Source organism: Leptidea sinapis, chromosome 45 (genome assembly GCF_905404315.1).
Source record: "Leptidea sinapis chromosome 45, ilLepSina1.1, whole genome shotgun sequence".
Lineage (NCBI taxonomy): Eukaryota > Metazoa > Arthropoda > Insecta > Lepidoptera > Pieridae > Leptidea > Leptidea sinapis.
In genome coordinates, this window is record NC_066309.1 from 7,837,358 (window position 1) to 7,851,015 (window position 13,658).

The following is a 13,658-nucleotide window of genomic DNA, read 5'->3' on the forward strand; positions in this document are numbered from 1 at the left end:
CACTTCGAGTTACGAGTTACGACACAGTTAAACGGAAAGGCGGTGATCGGTACATATCATTATTTAATTTGATGAGCGAAACAATTTGTTTGTCTCTAAACTTTATATACACAAGACATTATTTAACCATGATTTATAAATACTAATGTTGTTTGGAAGTGGTTGATAAGCTTAATGATCCTTACTTGTGATTTGAATACCTACGCCCGGTGGCTACAAAATTTGTCAAAATTCTAGCGTCTCATTAGGTTTTCCCAGTTTCCTGGATATTCCCCCACAAACCATATGTTTTAAGCATAATAAAGTTTTATCCCTCAACACGTAGGTACTTGTAGAAATAAGTTTTCTGAGACCTACATATTATGCTTAATTGTAAATTGCTATAATTAGTAGATTATAAGTAATTTTGTATACATTTTATTAACAAATACAGAAATTTGAAATTTGATTTTTTTTAGTCTGGTCTATTACGTATCCGTCTATGAAACAACGGGTTAAGCTTTCGTCGGAACGTACGCTTTTATATAGCCTCATTAGTTCGGCAATGGAAGAATAAGGTAAGGGTTTTCTGGGTTATAATCGGTCTATTAGGGTTCCGAAGCCAAATGGCAAAAATCGGAACTCTTATGGATTCGTCATGTTTGTCTGTCCGTCCGTATGTCACAGCCACTTTTTTCCGAAACTATAAGAACTATAATACTGTTGAGACTTGATAAGTAGATTTAGAAAAAAAACAAAAAATTTTGGGTGTTCCCCATACTTCGAACTGAAACTCAAAAATTGTTTTCTTCAAACCTATATATTGTCTGGGTATTGGTGTATCTATGGATAGGTCTTCAAAAGTTATATTGAGGTTTGTAAAACAATTTTTTTCTAAACTGAATGGTTTGCACAAGAGGCACTTACAATGTGGTAAAATGTGTGCTTGGCCGCTTTTTTTATTTTTACTTTAACTGATTTATATATTTTTTTTTATTACATTAATAGTTTTCTAAAATAATAAATAAAACTCATAAATTTTGTTTTAGTACATTAATAGCTTTTCTCCGTGACTTCGTACCGCGTGGTATACTTACTTTGGGTAGCATTTTTTATTTTAACTGGCCTTTCCGCTGCTGCTGGCGCTGTTGTACGATAAAGTGGATATCCCTTATCATTGTGGACAGTCTGTTTAATAGTATTTCCCTGTGAACTAGGTAGGTCAAAGTTTCAAAAATACTCGAACAAATGTTTATAAATTACTTCTTATGAAGTGCCTAAATACAAAATATCATGAATTTATCTCCGGCAATTGGCCGACAATGACGAATTCCCATGCAAATTTTCTTCCCTTAATGAAATAACATGTAAAAAATGGTAGCTTAGTGTACTTTACCAAAGTCTAGCCTATTTTTGTACAAAATATAATCAAAATTGAATTCGGAGTTAAGGGTGAAACTGTCGAAACGCTAGATTAAATATTTATATATTTCTTATCAAGTGCCTAAATACAAAGTCTCGGAGCCCTACTATACGAGATCTGGAGTAAGCCAAGGCCTTGGAGCTCTCGAATTTATCATAACAATAAACGATCTGCCAAAGGTCCCAAAGCACAGCAAATGTCTCCTTTTAGCAGATAACCTAAAGTTACTGCTTAAAAGTATGATGTACATTTATTCAAACAAAATAAATCTTGTAACTATATTTACAATACTATGACTACATAAAAATAAAACTATCATTACGTGGAAGCGTACCAAGAATACTGGCAGCATTTCCGCGTTGGATAGCTAGGCTGATCCGTTGACCGAGATAGCTGCCAGCGCTTGAGTTTCCAGTAGCCTTATTGAGGTGCGAAGATAGTATTGTGAACATTCTCCGCGCCTCTGGGCCCCACGGGCCAAGCGTCTCGACACCAAACGGCACTAAGATGTATGACTCACTGAGACTAACATATTTGCGGCGCTTGCCGTCTTCGGCAGTAGAAGCAGCAGCACCAGCACCAACTGACGTAACTTGGACGTGCCCAAGCAACCAGCATCATTCCACCTACTTAAAAAAGAGAAAAAACGGATTGCGAGCACCTACAAGACGACATCTCGAAGCTCATAGACTGGAGCAGGGAAAACAAATTGAACTTCAATCCTGCTCAAGTTTTGTGTCTTAAGTTTCACCTATATTGGGCCAGTAAACCCTTGTATGATAACAAGATAGGCACGGATACAGTGCAGCAGGTGAAGCAGATACAGGATTTGGGTGTTTTGTATAACTCGGCGATATAGGCCCCTTATGAGGATAAGTACAGGCTAATGTTAGAGCGTTTCAAAAACAAATTCGTTAGGCACTTATACCTTCATGGTATATGGAGCATACCCATTTTACCCACTTGTGTACCCGACACTGTTCGTGCTAGAAATGGTAGGGTATAATGAGTTGAGCAGCCGTAGGGACTTTTTAATAGCAGCGTATTTAGTGAAGTTGCGGGCGAAGGAGCACAAACCGGGAGTTCTGTGCTGCTTGAGTTTCTGTGTGCCGGATTGGTACTTGTGGAGGCGAGAACAAAATTGTCGGCAAAGTCGCCTTTAACGAGAGTCCTTTCGCCATACAAATCCAAACTCCACAACAAAGTGGACATTTCTGGGTGTATGTGAAGCGAACTCGAAAGAGTATTGTTATAATTATGTAGTATGTCATAGTCATTTACCATAGTAAATAGTTGTATGTAATGTATTATTTATTTCTATTGTATTATTGTTGTTTGATTAGTTTAAATTTGATTTGCTTGTTGTTTGCATTCATTATTCTTGTTTGTTTGTCATTGTCTCATTAGGTCTCCTTTAATGACAGTTGATATGTATAGTTAATAAATAAACTTTCACATTGTATAATAGTTACAATCTCGTAAAGTGATTATCGCCACATCAGAGCTAGACCACTACAAGATCTCTAGGGAAGTGTCTACAGACGACTTATGGCCGTTCCCAATATTCAGTCTCTCTTACTTGAGATAAAAATTGAAACCATCATAGACTTTTCTGTCCCAATAAACTTGCCGACGGTAAATCACCTTATCCGTCCACGCTGTCTGCCAATGGGACGACGTATAGATTACGAGACTATTGACTAGATGCGTTGCCGGCCTTTGGTGCAGGTGTCGAAGACCAGCTAAGGTCCTAAATTAATCCGTGGGCACTGTACTATTGTAAGGTTAAGAATTTCCAAAATTGTCCAAAATTCCCATGCGACGTGGACCGATATAGGATGGAGTAAGATTTTATTTTCTGATAAATCCAGAACTCTTATTCGGTGAGGACTGAAGTCGTAAAGGGCTAAGAAGACCGTTATGTATGTTTTGAAGATATTACGCCGTACGACGGGGCTCTGTCATGTTTGACCTTGCATTACTTCTGAAGATCGTACAGAGTTAGTTTTCTACCATCAGCTGGAAGAGGTCCACTGCTGGACAAAGACCTCCCCCAAAGATCTCCACGACTACCGGACCTGCGCTGCCCCCGTCCAATGTGTTTCGGCGATCCTGACCAGATCGTCGGTCCATCTTGTGGGGGGCCTAACAACACTGCGTATTCCGGTACGTGATCGCCATTCGAGGACTTTTCTACCCCACCGGCCATCTGCACAACGCTATACTACCTCCTCATTCCTCAGGTCCAGCGTTAGCTATTACAGGAAGTGCAGCTGTGTTTATGGATGACAATGCTCGAGCACACCGAGCGGGCGACGTAGACGCTAAGTGAAGTCGGGATCAGCCCTTTAGTCTGGCCAGCACGAAGTCCCGACCTCAACCCCAATGAGCATCTATGGGACTTTCTAAAACGATATGTTAGAGCTGTACACCCATTCGCACAGAACGTCCGAGACCTAAAAATTGTTATTACGGCCAAATTGGAGCGTATTCCCTAAGAAGTCCTAATTTTAAACCTAGTCTAAAGCATGCCAATAGGATTTTTTGAGCGAAGGGAAGCTAAGCTAAGCGGAGCTCCCACCGGGTGACTCCAATTGATTTCTGTGTAAAATGGTTACTCAGCCATTACTGGACCGATTTAAAAAAAATTGAACTCATGGAAAGCTTCGAAATTTTCTAGACAAACATGATTTACAAATTATTCTAAATTAGCACGCGCTATTTATATTTATTTAAAAATTGGGCCGATTGATCAAACCTTGATTGATTAATTTAGTTTTGTTTTTGTACACAGAATTAGTTTACCTCGCTTCGCTCAAATATGCAAAGCGGTACGGCGAGCGACTGCGGCATCCTAGTATTTTATTGTGTGTACTTTTAGTTAATAAAGAAGAAACTTAATAGATGTCACCTTATTTTTTTGTCAAAATGAGTAGGTAATTACCTAAAAATCAAAATAAAACAAATTAAGATCGACTTAATTAACAAATAAAAGTGTTTTTACATCACTAAATAATGTTTATTTTATTGAGTTGCATCCCTCCCGTTAAATCCCTTTTACAACTGTCAATACTCGAATAAATCAAAAGTGCCCGTTTTTGCAAATGCGAAATTCATAAGAATTGGTCATCTAATAGTAAATGATTAGTTGGATGCCGGCGGAAGAAGTAAGAGGCCACTAAGTGGATGAATTAACTCAATCATAATTATTCACAACATCAAGTATTCCCGACTAATGGGTCATTACATAGCTAATATATCGCCTACGAATTCTGTGCTTATAAGTTAAACCAAACACTTACAAAAAATAGCATACCTATCGACACGGACTAGTAAAAAAAGGAGGACTCCGCGCCGTGATATTAGCAAGTTTATGCTTGTGTGTATACCAGTTACACAATTTTTTCTCCCTTAAATACTCATATATCCACAAATACTTTTATATTATTGTTTTTACACTTTTTCACAACGCACGACGCTATTTTTAAAATATTTTATTGCGACGCAAATTGATCTGTCACAGACGATGGCAAATCTCATAATGGCGGCTGATCGGCTTGTATTGTTGGAAGTGTAAGTGTGGGGCTATGTATTTACACGTTTACCGGCTTGTTTTGGTGCCTCACTGTTATGTAAGGTAACACGGAGTCCTTATTTCTTTTCTCGTCCTTGCCTATCGATAAACAAAGCGTGTGAGGAGAACTTCATACGGCCGTTCTCAATATCCTATCTATCCTTAGTTTAACTTACTAGAGGTAGAAAAATGTATCCCTTTTACGCTTACTTACATTTCAATAACCTATAGACATAAAGCATTGGTCTATGACGGCCGATCGGAATATGCAGTCTATCTCTAACTTGAGATAAGAATCGTAACTATCGTCGACTTTTCTGTCCCAATAAACTTATCGACAGTAACTCACCTTATCCGTACACGCTGTCTGTCAATGGGACGACGTATAGTTTACCAGCGCTAGAAGTTTGTATGCAAATTTCAATTCACGCGTCCCAATATAAGGCGTTAAGAATGACCTATCGGATAAATTGGGACAGCTTCAGATTATTGACTGCTAATTACTGACAGTAGAAGGTAGTAATTTATCTCTATCTGTAGATAGTATTGGGAACGGCCGTAACTATATCGGACATAACTATGGATATATAACTTTATCTTGTCATTAAACGGTGACGGCAATGTATCCGTAACTAGAGATACGTTATTCAAAATGGCCGTTAATAGATTATAATAAGATAGGGCAATTAATAAAAGGCAAGCGAATCTGTTGTAACTATAACCGATTTTGATTGACAAGTCGTAAACAGTCAGACATGTTTGGCATTCACAGAACAGGTAAAAGACATTAGAATGGCCATCACGCGTAAAATGTATGGAAACCATTGTCGCTACTCAATGTTATAGGTACTACACGCCCTAATCAAATAGCCACAAGCATTCTCACACATGCGTAACCACTAAAGCAACCCTATAATTGGTAAACACATAGATAATTGGCCAACACAAGCCTACTTTGGACAGCTCACGCCTATAGTTTCTTATTTTTTTAGTTAAACTGTCATACCTATAATGTTATACTTCATGGATGGGTACAAGAGTATAGTATGCGCATGTATTCAAATGTCATTTGTATTTGAACATTTTTGGACATACCGATGAAAAGAAATCCATTCTCGGGCTACATCCCAAGCTTTTTTTTTACGCGTTATTATAGTGCAAGACGGCAAAATTGAACGTTTTCGCGGAGTTTCGTACGTTAAGACAATAACATATAGATATATAGAGAGAATATATAAATTACTACCTTCTACTAATAATAATTATCTGTCAATTATCTGAAGCTGTCCCAATATACCCGATATGTCATTCTTATCGCCTTATATTGGGACGCGTGAATTGAAATTTCTATACAAACTTCTATCGCTGGTAAGCTTTACGTCGCCCCATTGACATACAGCGTTTAAGGATAAGGTGAGTTACCGTCGATAAGTTTATTGGGACAGAAAAGTCAACGATAGTTACGATTTTTATCTCAAGTAAGAAATAGACCATATATTGGGTACGGCCGTAAGAGCGCGACTGTCAATCGGTGGAGCTTATTTCGGTGAAATATGTTCGGTCAAGGCCATTCTAATCTCTTTAAACTGTTCAGAGCTGGCATTAGCTCCTTACTATTTGATTATAGAACCACTAGCTAACCCACGGGCTAATCAGGTTTCAGGTCATATTCATAACATTAACATTACATATTCTAACGACCGTTCCCAGTATACTATCTACAGATAGAGATAAATTACTACCTTCTACTAATAATAATTAGCTGTCAATAATCTGAAGGTGTCTCAATATACCTGATACGTCATTCTTATCGCCTTATATTGGGACGCGTGAATTGAAATTTCCATACAAACTTCTATCGCTGGTAAGCTATACATCCTCCCATTGACAGACAGCGTGCACGGATCGGGTGAGTTACCGTCGATAAGTTTATTGCGACAGAAAATTCAACGATAGTTACGATTTTTATCTCAAGTAGGCCACAACCCGAGATAGACTGAATTTCGGGAACGGCCATATGAGATAGACTATCTTGCGAGCTACAATCGGTCCACATATAATATAAAAGAGATAAAATATAGTATAGAGGTATAAAATAAATATGTAAATATGTAGTGAAGCGAGTGAAAGAAAAGTGAGACCTTTGTTTCGCTATATCCGATAGTCTTCTTACTACCTTTCGAAATGTAATCTATCGGTTAAGTTCCTTTAACGACACCTACTAAAGGTCGACTGCTATCGGATAGTACCTAACTTAGGAAAATAAATCAACAATAGCCAGTAGCGATTGTTTACGATTACGGTAAGTATTAGGGGTTAAAATATGAAATTGCCGATTTGTACTGAAAAATAGAAAGTTTTTTTTTTAATTTAACTAACATATTTAATCAATCAAAATAAATACTTATATTATCTATACATTCCTGTCATCTTCTAATAGAAAGGTCATTTATTCCTTTGCGATAGAACTGTTGTGATCTAGATTTGACAAACTGTGTGAAAGCCGTTTGTACTGCCTCCGGAGAAGAAAACTTTCTATAACGTAGAAAATTGTCCAAATCACGAAAAAATGGCAGCACATTGGCAAGGTCTGGCGAATACGGAAGGTGACGAATGGTTTCTAATTGCAGTTCCTGTAGAGTTAAAACGGTTTCTCGTGCTGTAAGTGGTCTCGCATTATCATGTAGCAATAATGGTGATGATCGATTCATGAGTCGGGGCTATTACACTGCTAGTTTTGCTATCATTGTTCGGTGTTCGGCACAGTAGACATTTGCCGTTATTGCTTGACCAAATCGGAGAAAGCTATGGTGAATAGCACCATGCTGAGACTACCAAACAGATACTATTACCTTTTTATTGGTAAGCTTTGCTTTGGGACACTGTTGCGTTTAACCCTGGGAAGCCATTGCATTTATCGCTTATCTAAGAATCCACTTTTCATCGCTTGTCAGTATTCGATCCAATATTCCTTCATTTCTGTATCGATTCAACAACACATGTTTCAACACGCGTTTCTTATTATAATTAATATGACATCTATTACATTGTGCTAATTAGGTACAACCTCTCGCGATAAATAGTCAATCTACTTGTTTACTCTTCGAGAAAATGATAAGTTGCAATCGAATTTAACGTCTATTTCAAAGCTATTAGAGCACATCGTTCATACTCTAGAGATGAGTGGCCGCATAATGTTTCAATTGGATAGCAAAATGAAAATAATTCTTTGTTGAATTTGATATTTTAAGGAGTTGTAGTAAGACTTAATTTTGAACAATGAAAAAGCATTTATAATTTGTAGCCTAGATCATGTATTGCGGGTAATTCAAACACATTTTAGTTTACAAATGCATGAGTTTGATCTTAGACCATTTATACATCTAGATAGTCTATGGCAGCTGTGAAAGTCGAAAAAAATTAGTTTAGAACTTAGATTATGGATTGCAAATAGATACCGCAGGCGTAGTCGCAAAGTGCGGCTACTAATACTACGGCGTACTCGGGCTCGATTGGCTAATATGGAACAATGTGTAACGTTAACGTGCCACTTGTTCTGTTAAACTTTGCAAATAGCTAATCTAAAATGTCGGGTTGCGTAGTAAAACTTTGTAAAAATAATACTACAAGAAATAAGAAAGACACTGGAGATCACATATCATCAGTAAGTATTTTATATTTTACTAATTTCAATTCAAAATAACACGAAGCATATATAAGTTACAAAATTTGAAAGATGCCATTGAGTTTTAAGATACTTCGCACACGCTTCTTGAGAAATAGCCAATACACACTACAATATAAAGTTGCCGTAATAAAAAAGCTATTGTTCTTAGGTAGTGCGGTATCTACATAGTTGGAGCGCAGCGGAGACCAATCTTTAATCTAAGGTTTAGAATTAACTTCAATTTTGAGTATTGCACGCACACTAACACAAAGTTTCATACAAATCGCGAGTGTAAGACGAAACTTGCCACGCACATTAAAATATTAAACCCGGCCTGTTTTCATCGGTTGTCTAACAGCAAGATCTAATCTAGACGTATAAATTGTCTTAAGAGTCTGTTAACACTGATTCTTATGGAAGAGAAAAAAAATATGTGTGAATGAACTAGCTTGTCCTGAACTTCTCTAGCTTTTGCCATTCACTGTTCCTGCCAGGTCTTTACGCACGCACAGAACTTTCAACCTACCGACTCCTAGAACCAATATTGGGTTTCGCGCGCCTCTTCACAGAATGTGTTCATCATTGGATTCTCACATTAATGTCGACCTGTTTTCGCACTCCTCTACTGCTGCATTTAAGACTAAGTTAAAACAACAATCTCTGTCTTGATTTATATATTACTGTGTATTCGCCTAAATATTATATTGTTTACTTATCTTAACGTTCTGTTTTCATGTCTGTAAAATTGTATTCCTTTGTGTTCTCAGTGAAACTATTCTAGGATATATCCAATATTGTAATTTGTATATTTATTTAACTTAATTTTTGTACTATCCTGATGTATCTGTTTGTTATCTTAATAAATAAATAAATAAATAAATAAGAGCTGTTTATGGCTACTTCAACAAGTGTGACTCACTATTAATATAAAATTTATAAAAAAAAATATGATAACTTACTAATACCTTTTTAGTATTCTTGGAATATAGGTAATAAACGAATGTCAAACAATTCAAATAATTTATTTATAAACTTCATTATTTTATTAATCTTTCTTTGGAATATTTCACATCCAGTTTACCAAATAATATAAAAATAATATTTAGCCTTGAAACATGTAGATAAATATAATTCATTAGTAATTCTAATTTTTGTTAATACAAAGGCAAATATTCAATATATCAACAAATATAGATAACCACCTAACAACAACTTATAAATTATTTTTTATCTCTCATAAGGCATTTGCTTCCTTCATCACTTGGTCCAGAAACACTAAATAAAAGTCAACACTAGGCCATATCACTGTCACGTTGGCACTTTATCCAATGGATCACTAAAACAGTGTTTATGACCTGGATCTCTGTATGAGTTCTCATGCAGAACACTGTCTGAACTTGTCCGACACTTAGTTAAACACAGCTCATAGTCATCGGTGAGAGAGTGAACTAAAACATGATCTTGTGCTGTCAGCTTTGACAGGACCAGTTGCAGCATATTTCTCTGTAATGTGAAGAATAATTATGATCAACACCAGATTTTTATATTAAAAGCTTAACCTTGTACAGAGGTCGGCAATGTGCGGCTCCAAAGACGCATGTGGCTCTTTGCCTTCTTAAGTGAGGCTCTGGCACAATTATCCACGGCAAGCGCAATAAAAAAAAAACAAAAAACAATTTTCATTTAAAAAAACTTGGTAATAGAAAAATTACATCTTATTTTGAAAAAATTAAAATTCTTCTATAAATCGAGAAGATATATAATCTTTTGTTTAAGTTAAAAGATAGATTTTTATACAGATTTAAAATTTATGTTTTTGTAAAAAATATGTAATGAACATCGAGAACGTAAACACAAATCATGTACTGCAAGTTACCGGCTGAAATTGTTAGTATGTTTTCGGCATACTTTGGCGTACAAAGGCACCAGAAGCATGCGCGCGAATACTTTTTCTAAAGTAGTGAAGGTACAAATTGGCATCAAAGACCAGCAGTTGCCAGTTGCAGTGTGAACAACTTTGTCCTATCTACCGTGTCTGACGTTCAGTTCTTTGAACACTTTTTGGAAGTCAAATGAGCCTCCATTAAGGTTTGTGTACTCAGTAAAGCGAGACAGTATTTCAAGACACCACCTGCAACTATATAAGACGCAAATTCGGCCTCACATGCTAACGAGTGCTAGCTTCTTCCATTTGAGCGTATACAACATAGAAAGTGGCTTGAATAATTGACCATCAAGTTATCTTATTGTGGAATCAATTACCCACTGCAGCTTTCTCGAATCAATACAACTTAGAGACCTTCAAGCTTAGAGCACACTCCCACCTTAAAGGCATGCAATGCACCTCTTGACCTGGTGTTGCGAATGGCTCTGTTGTCCTTGCACGGTTGCTTCAACACTAAACATTATGCGACCTAGCCCGGTAGCCCCATATTATATAAAAGAATATGCTCCCTGCTAGATAAGAAACAAGTCTCTGATGATCTAGGTAATGCTGGTATAGCCATTAACCGAGATACATATCTTGCTTAGAAGGGGTTACATAAAGTTGGATGTGTAAACATTATTTTTACTATACCTTATTTGGGTCAAGGCAGCATGAGACACAATATTCAAAAGTAATACAACAATGTTCATTATTGCAAGTCTTACAGCTGTATCTACTAGTTTGTTCAGCATCTATGACACAGCAGCCATTCTTAGCTATATCAGTCCTTTGACACACATAACCTACAAAGATACAATTTTATTAAAGTATTTTATCTACACCCATGCTTTAAATCCTCTATTAAAGATTCTGAAACAGTTAGCTTATTGCCAACATTAAAACACCCAATGTTCTAATAACCATTACATCATCCAAACGAGTGTTGTAATGTTGTACTGAATTCCATAACAACACTCCTTTGTTTTTTTTTCGATCCCTTCATAGGCAAAGAGTTTCAACTGGTATGTATGAATTTCAAAAAAAGAACATTTTCGTTTACGCGCGTTCTACACTACTAGAAGTCCGCGCGCCGATAAACAAAAAGTAGATTATTCGAATCCATTGTTGTATTGTTTACAAAAAATGAGCGATTCAAGTTTTGACAGCACACTGCCAAATATTTGAATGCTCCAAAACAACATAATATTAAAGTGAATTTTAATAATTGCACAATACAAAATGTAAATTACTACTAAAATAAATAATTCTTTCATTAATACTTAGTTAATTTGTATATAATCAGTAATGGATGGTATTAGGTTACTACTAGGACTGGCAATTTTAATGTTAGCAGTAAGCTAACTGTTTCAGAATCTTTTAGCGGATTCATGTTCTGGATGTAGATAGTCTTGTAATACTCATGTGATACTATTATCACTCTCGGCATTACCTAGTGTGATAAACCAACATTTGTGTTTTAATACTCCTTATTACACAACAGTTGCATAAATAACTATTTCTGGGTCCTTAGGATAGTCATGGTATGCATTTATGCTAATAACATATAACATTATTGTTTGGGTTTTTTTTTTTTTTTATGGAATAGGAGAACAAACGAGCGTACGGGTCACCTGGTGTTAAGTGATCACCGCCGCCCACACTCTCCTGCAACACCAGAGGAATCACAAGAGTGTTGCCGGCCTTTAAATAAAGTCAAATTACTGGGCAAATGGATAAACTTACATCTTAAGGTGATGAGCACAATTTAAGTACCACTCAGAATTTTTGGTTTTTTCAAGAATCCTGAGTGGCACTGCATTGTAATGTGTGGGGCATATCACTTACCGTCAGCTGAATGTCCTACCTGTCTCATCCCTTATTATCGTAAATAAAATAAGTAAATGCAATTCGTGTGTGAGTATAGGTGTGTGTTGCAAAAGTATAGGTGGTGATCACTTACCTTCAGGTGACCTGATGATGTAACCAGGTGATGCTGGTTTGTCCTCCTACTCATAACTGGTTTACATGTCTTCAAAAACAAAACCGATTTACCTTTATTACAAATTTAACATTAACATTTGGCCAATTATAAATTTATAGAATTAGACATCCTTTTTAGTGGAAATCCTTAAATATTTATTCAAATCATTAAAAAAGATGATAGTAAATTTCTATTAGTCAAATAAGTTTGTTACTTTAATTAATTGGTAATTATTAAGCTTTTCCACCTCTATCATCAACAATTAGGGATTTTCCTTGAACAGAATTTCTACATTCCCAATCTGATGTTTCATTGTGTTCTTGCAGTGTCCTCCAGATAAAAGGCTTCTTATCTAAAGACACATCTTGATACACAATGTGTTTATTAGTTCCCTGCAACAATAAAAATTAAAATAAGTATATAATTCATTGGGGTTTAGTAATCAACAAAAGCATTTCTCTTTAAGTGCTAAGCTGAGAAATGTTTCATGTTACATAAATTATATTGCATAAATACTAACCTCTCGAAGGAAACTGACAATGCAGTATGTTAGTGATGATGCGAAAATAATTCCCAAAACTAATGGCCTTCGAATGAAACGCAACAACACTGCATACCACATTTTACAATATGTTTACATAAACTTATATATACAGCAAAAACTAAGTAAACATGATGTAAACAGTAACAATAACATTAGTATCTTAGTGATCCAAAATCAAAAATATTCTTTTCCATAAATGATTTATGAAAAGCCTAATGCACATACTGCTAAATACACGTCATATTATTCTGTGTATTTTGCAGCAAAATACACATAGAATGTATTATTTAGAAGTAATATTACTACAAAATATATGTAAGTATACTTTAGCTACTACACTATACAAAACAAAACAACCTGAGATTAAGAAAACTCTTTTTTTTTTTTCATGACCATATACTCTAGTTTTTCAATCGGAAATCTAAATAATAAAATGGCAGAAAATTCAAAACAACTTGAATTTTAGGCATCTAGTACTTTTACCCGACATATGTTTTTTAACAACGCAACATAGGACCTTTATTCTTCATTTTTTGGCAACGTGTAAAATGTTAATGTTAAAT

The 13,658-nt window shown here is 35.9% G+C and overlaps 1 protein-coding gene across 1 annotated transcript; it reads right to left on the reverse strand.

Annotated features, from left to right (window-relative positions):
* Positions 1-9,649: 9,649 nt before the first annotated feature.
* Positions 9,650-13,425, reverse strand: LOC126977424 (SREBP regulating gene protein). Its single transcript, XM_050826226.1, has 4 exons — positions 13,072-13,425; positions 12,799-12,943; positions 11,222-11,373; positions 9,650-10,146 (listed from the first exon to the last, which is right to left on the reverse strand). The coding sequence occupies exons 1-4, from the start codon at positions 13,171-13,173 to the stop codon at positions 9,952-9,954; spliced, it is 594 nt and encodes a 197-aa protein (XP_050682183.1). The 5' UTR covers positions 13,174-13,425; the 3' UTR covers positions 9,650-9,951.
* Positions 13,426-13,658: the final 233 nt, after the last annotated feature.

What these genes read in the sequence shown, in the direction of transcription:
- LOC126977424 (XM_050826226.1), bottom strand. Translation starts at nt 13,173, where the DNA reads ATGTGGTATGCAGTGTTGTTGCGTTTCATTCGAAGGCCATTAGTTTTG. An exon ending in TTGTCAGTTTCCTTCGAGAG is followed by an intron (nt 12,944 to 13,071) that starts GTTAGTATTTAT and finishes TTATTGTTGCAG; the next exon opens with GGAACTAATAAACACATTGT. An exon ending in GCTGCCTTGACCCAAATAAG is followed by an intron (nt 10,147 to 11,221) that starts GTATAGTAAAAA and finishes TTCACATTACAG; the next exon opens with AGAAATATGCTGCAACTGGT.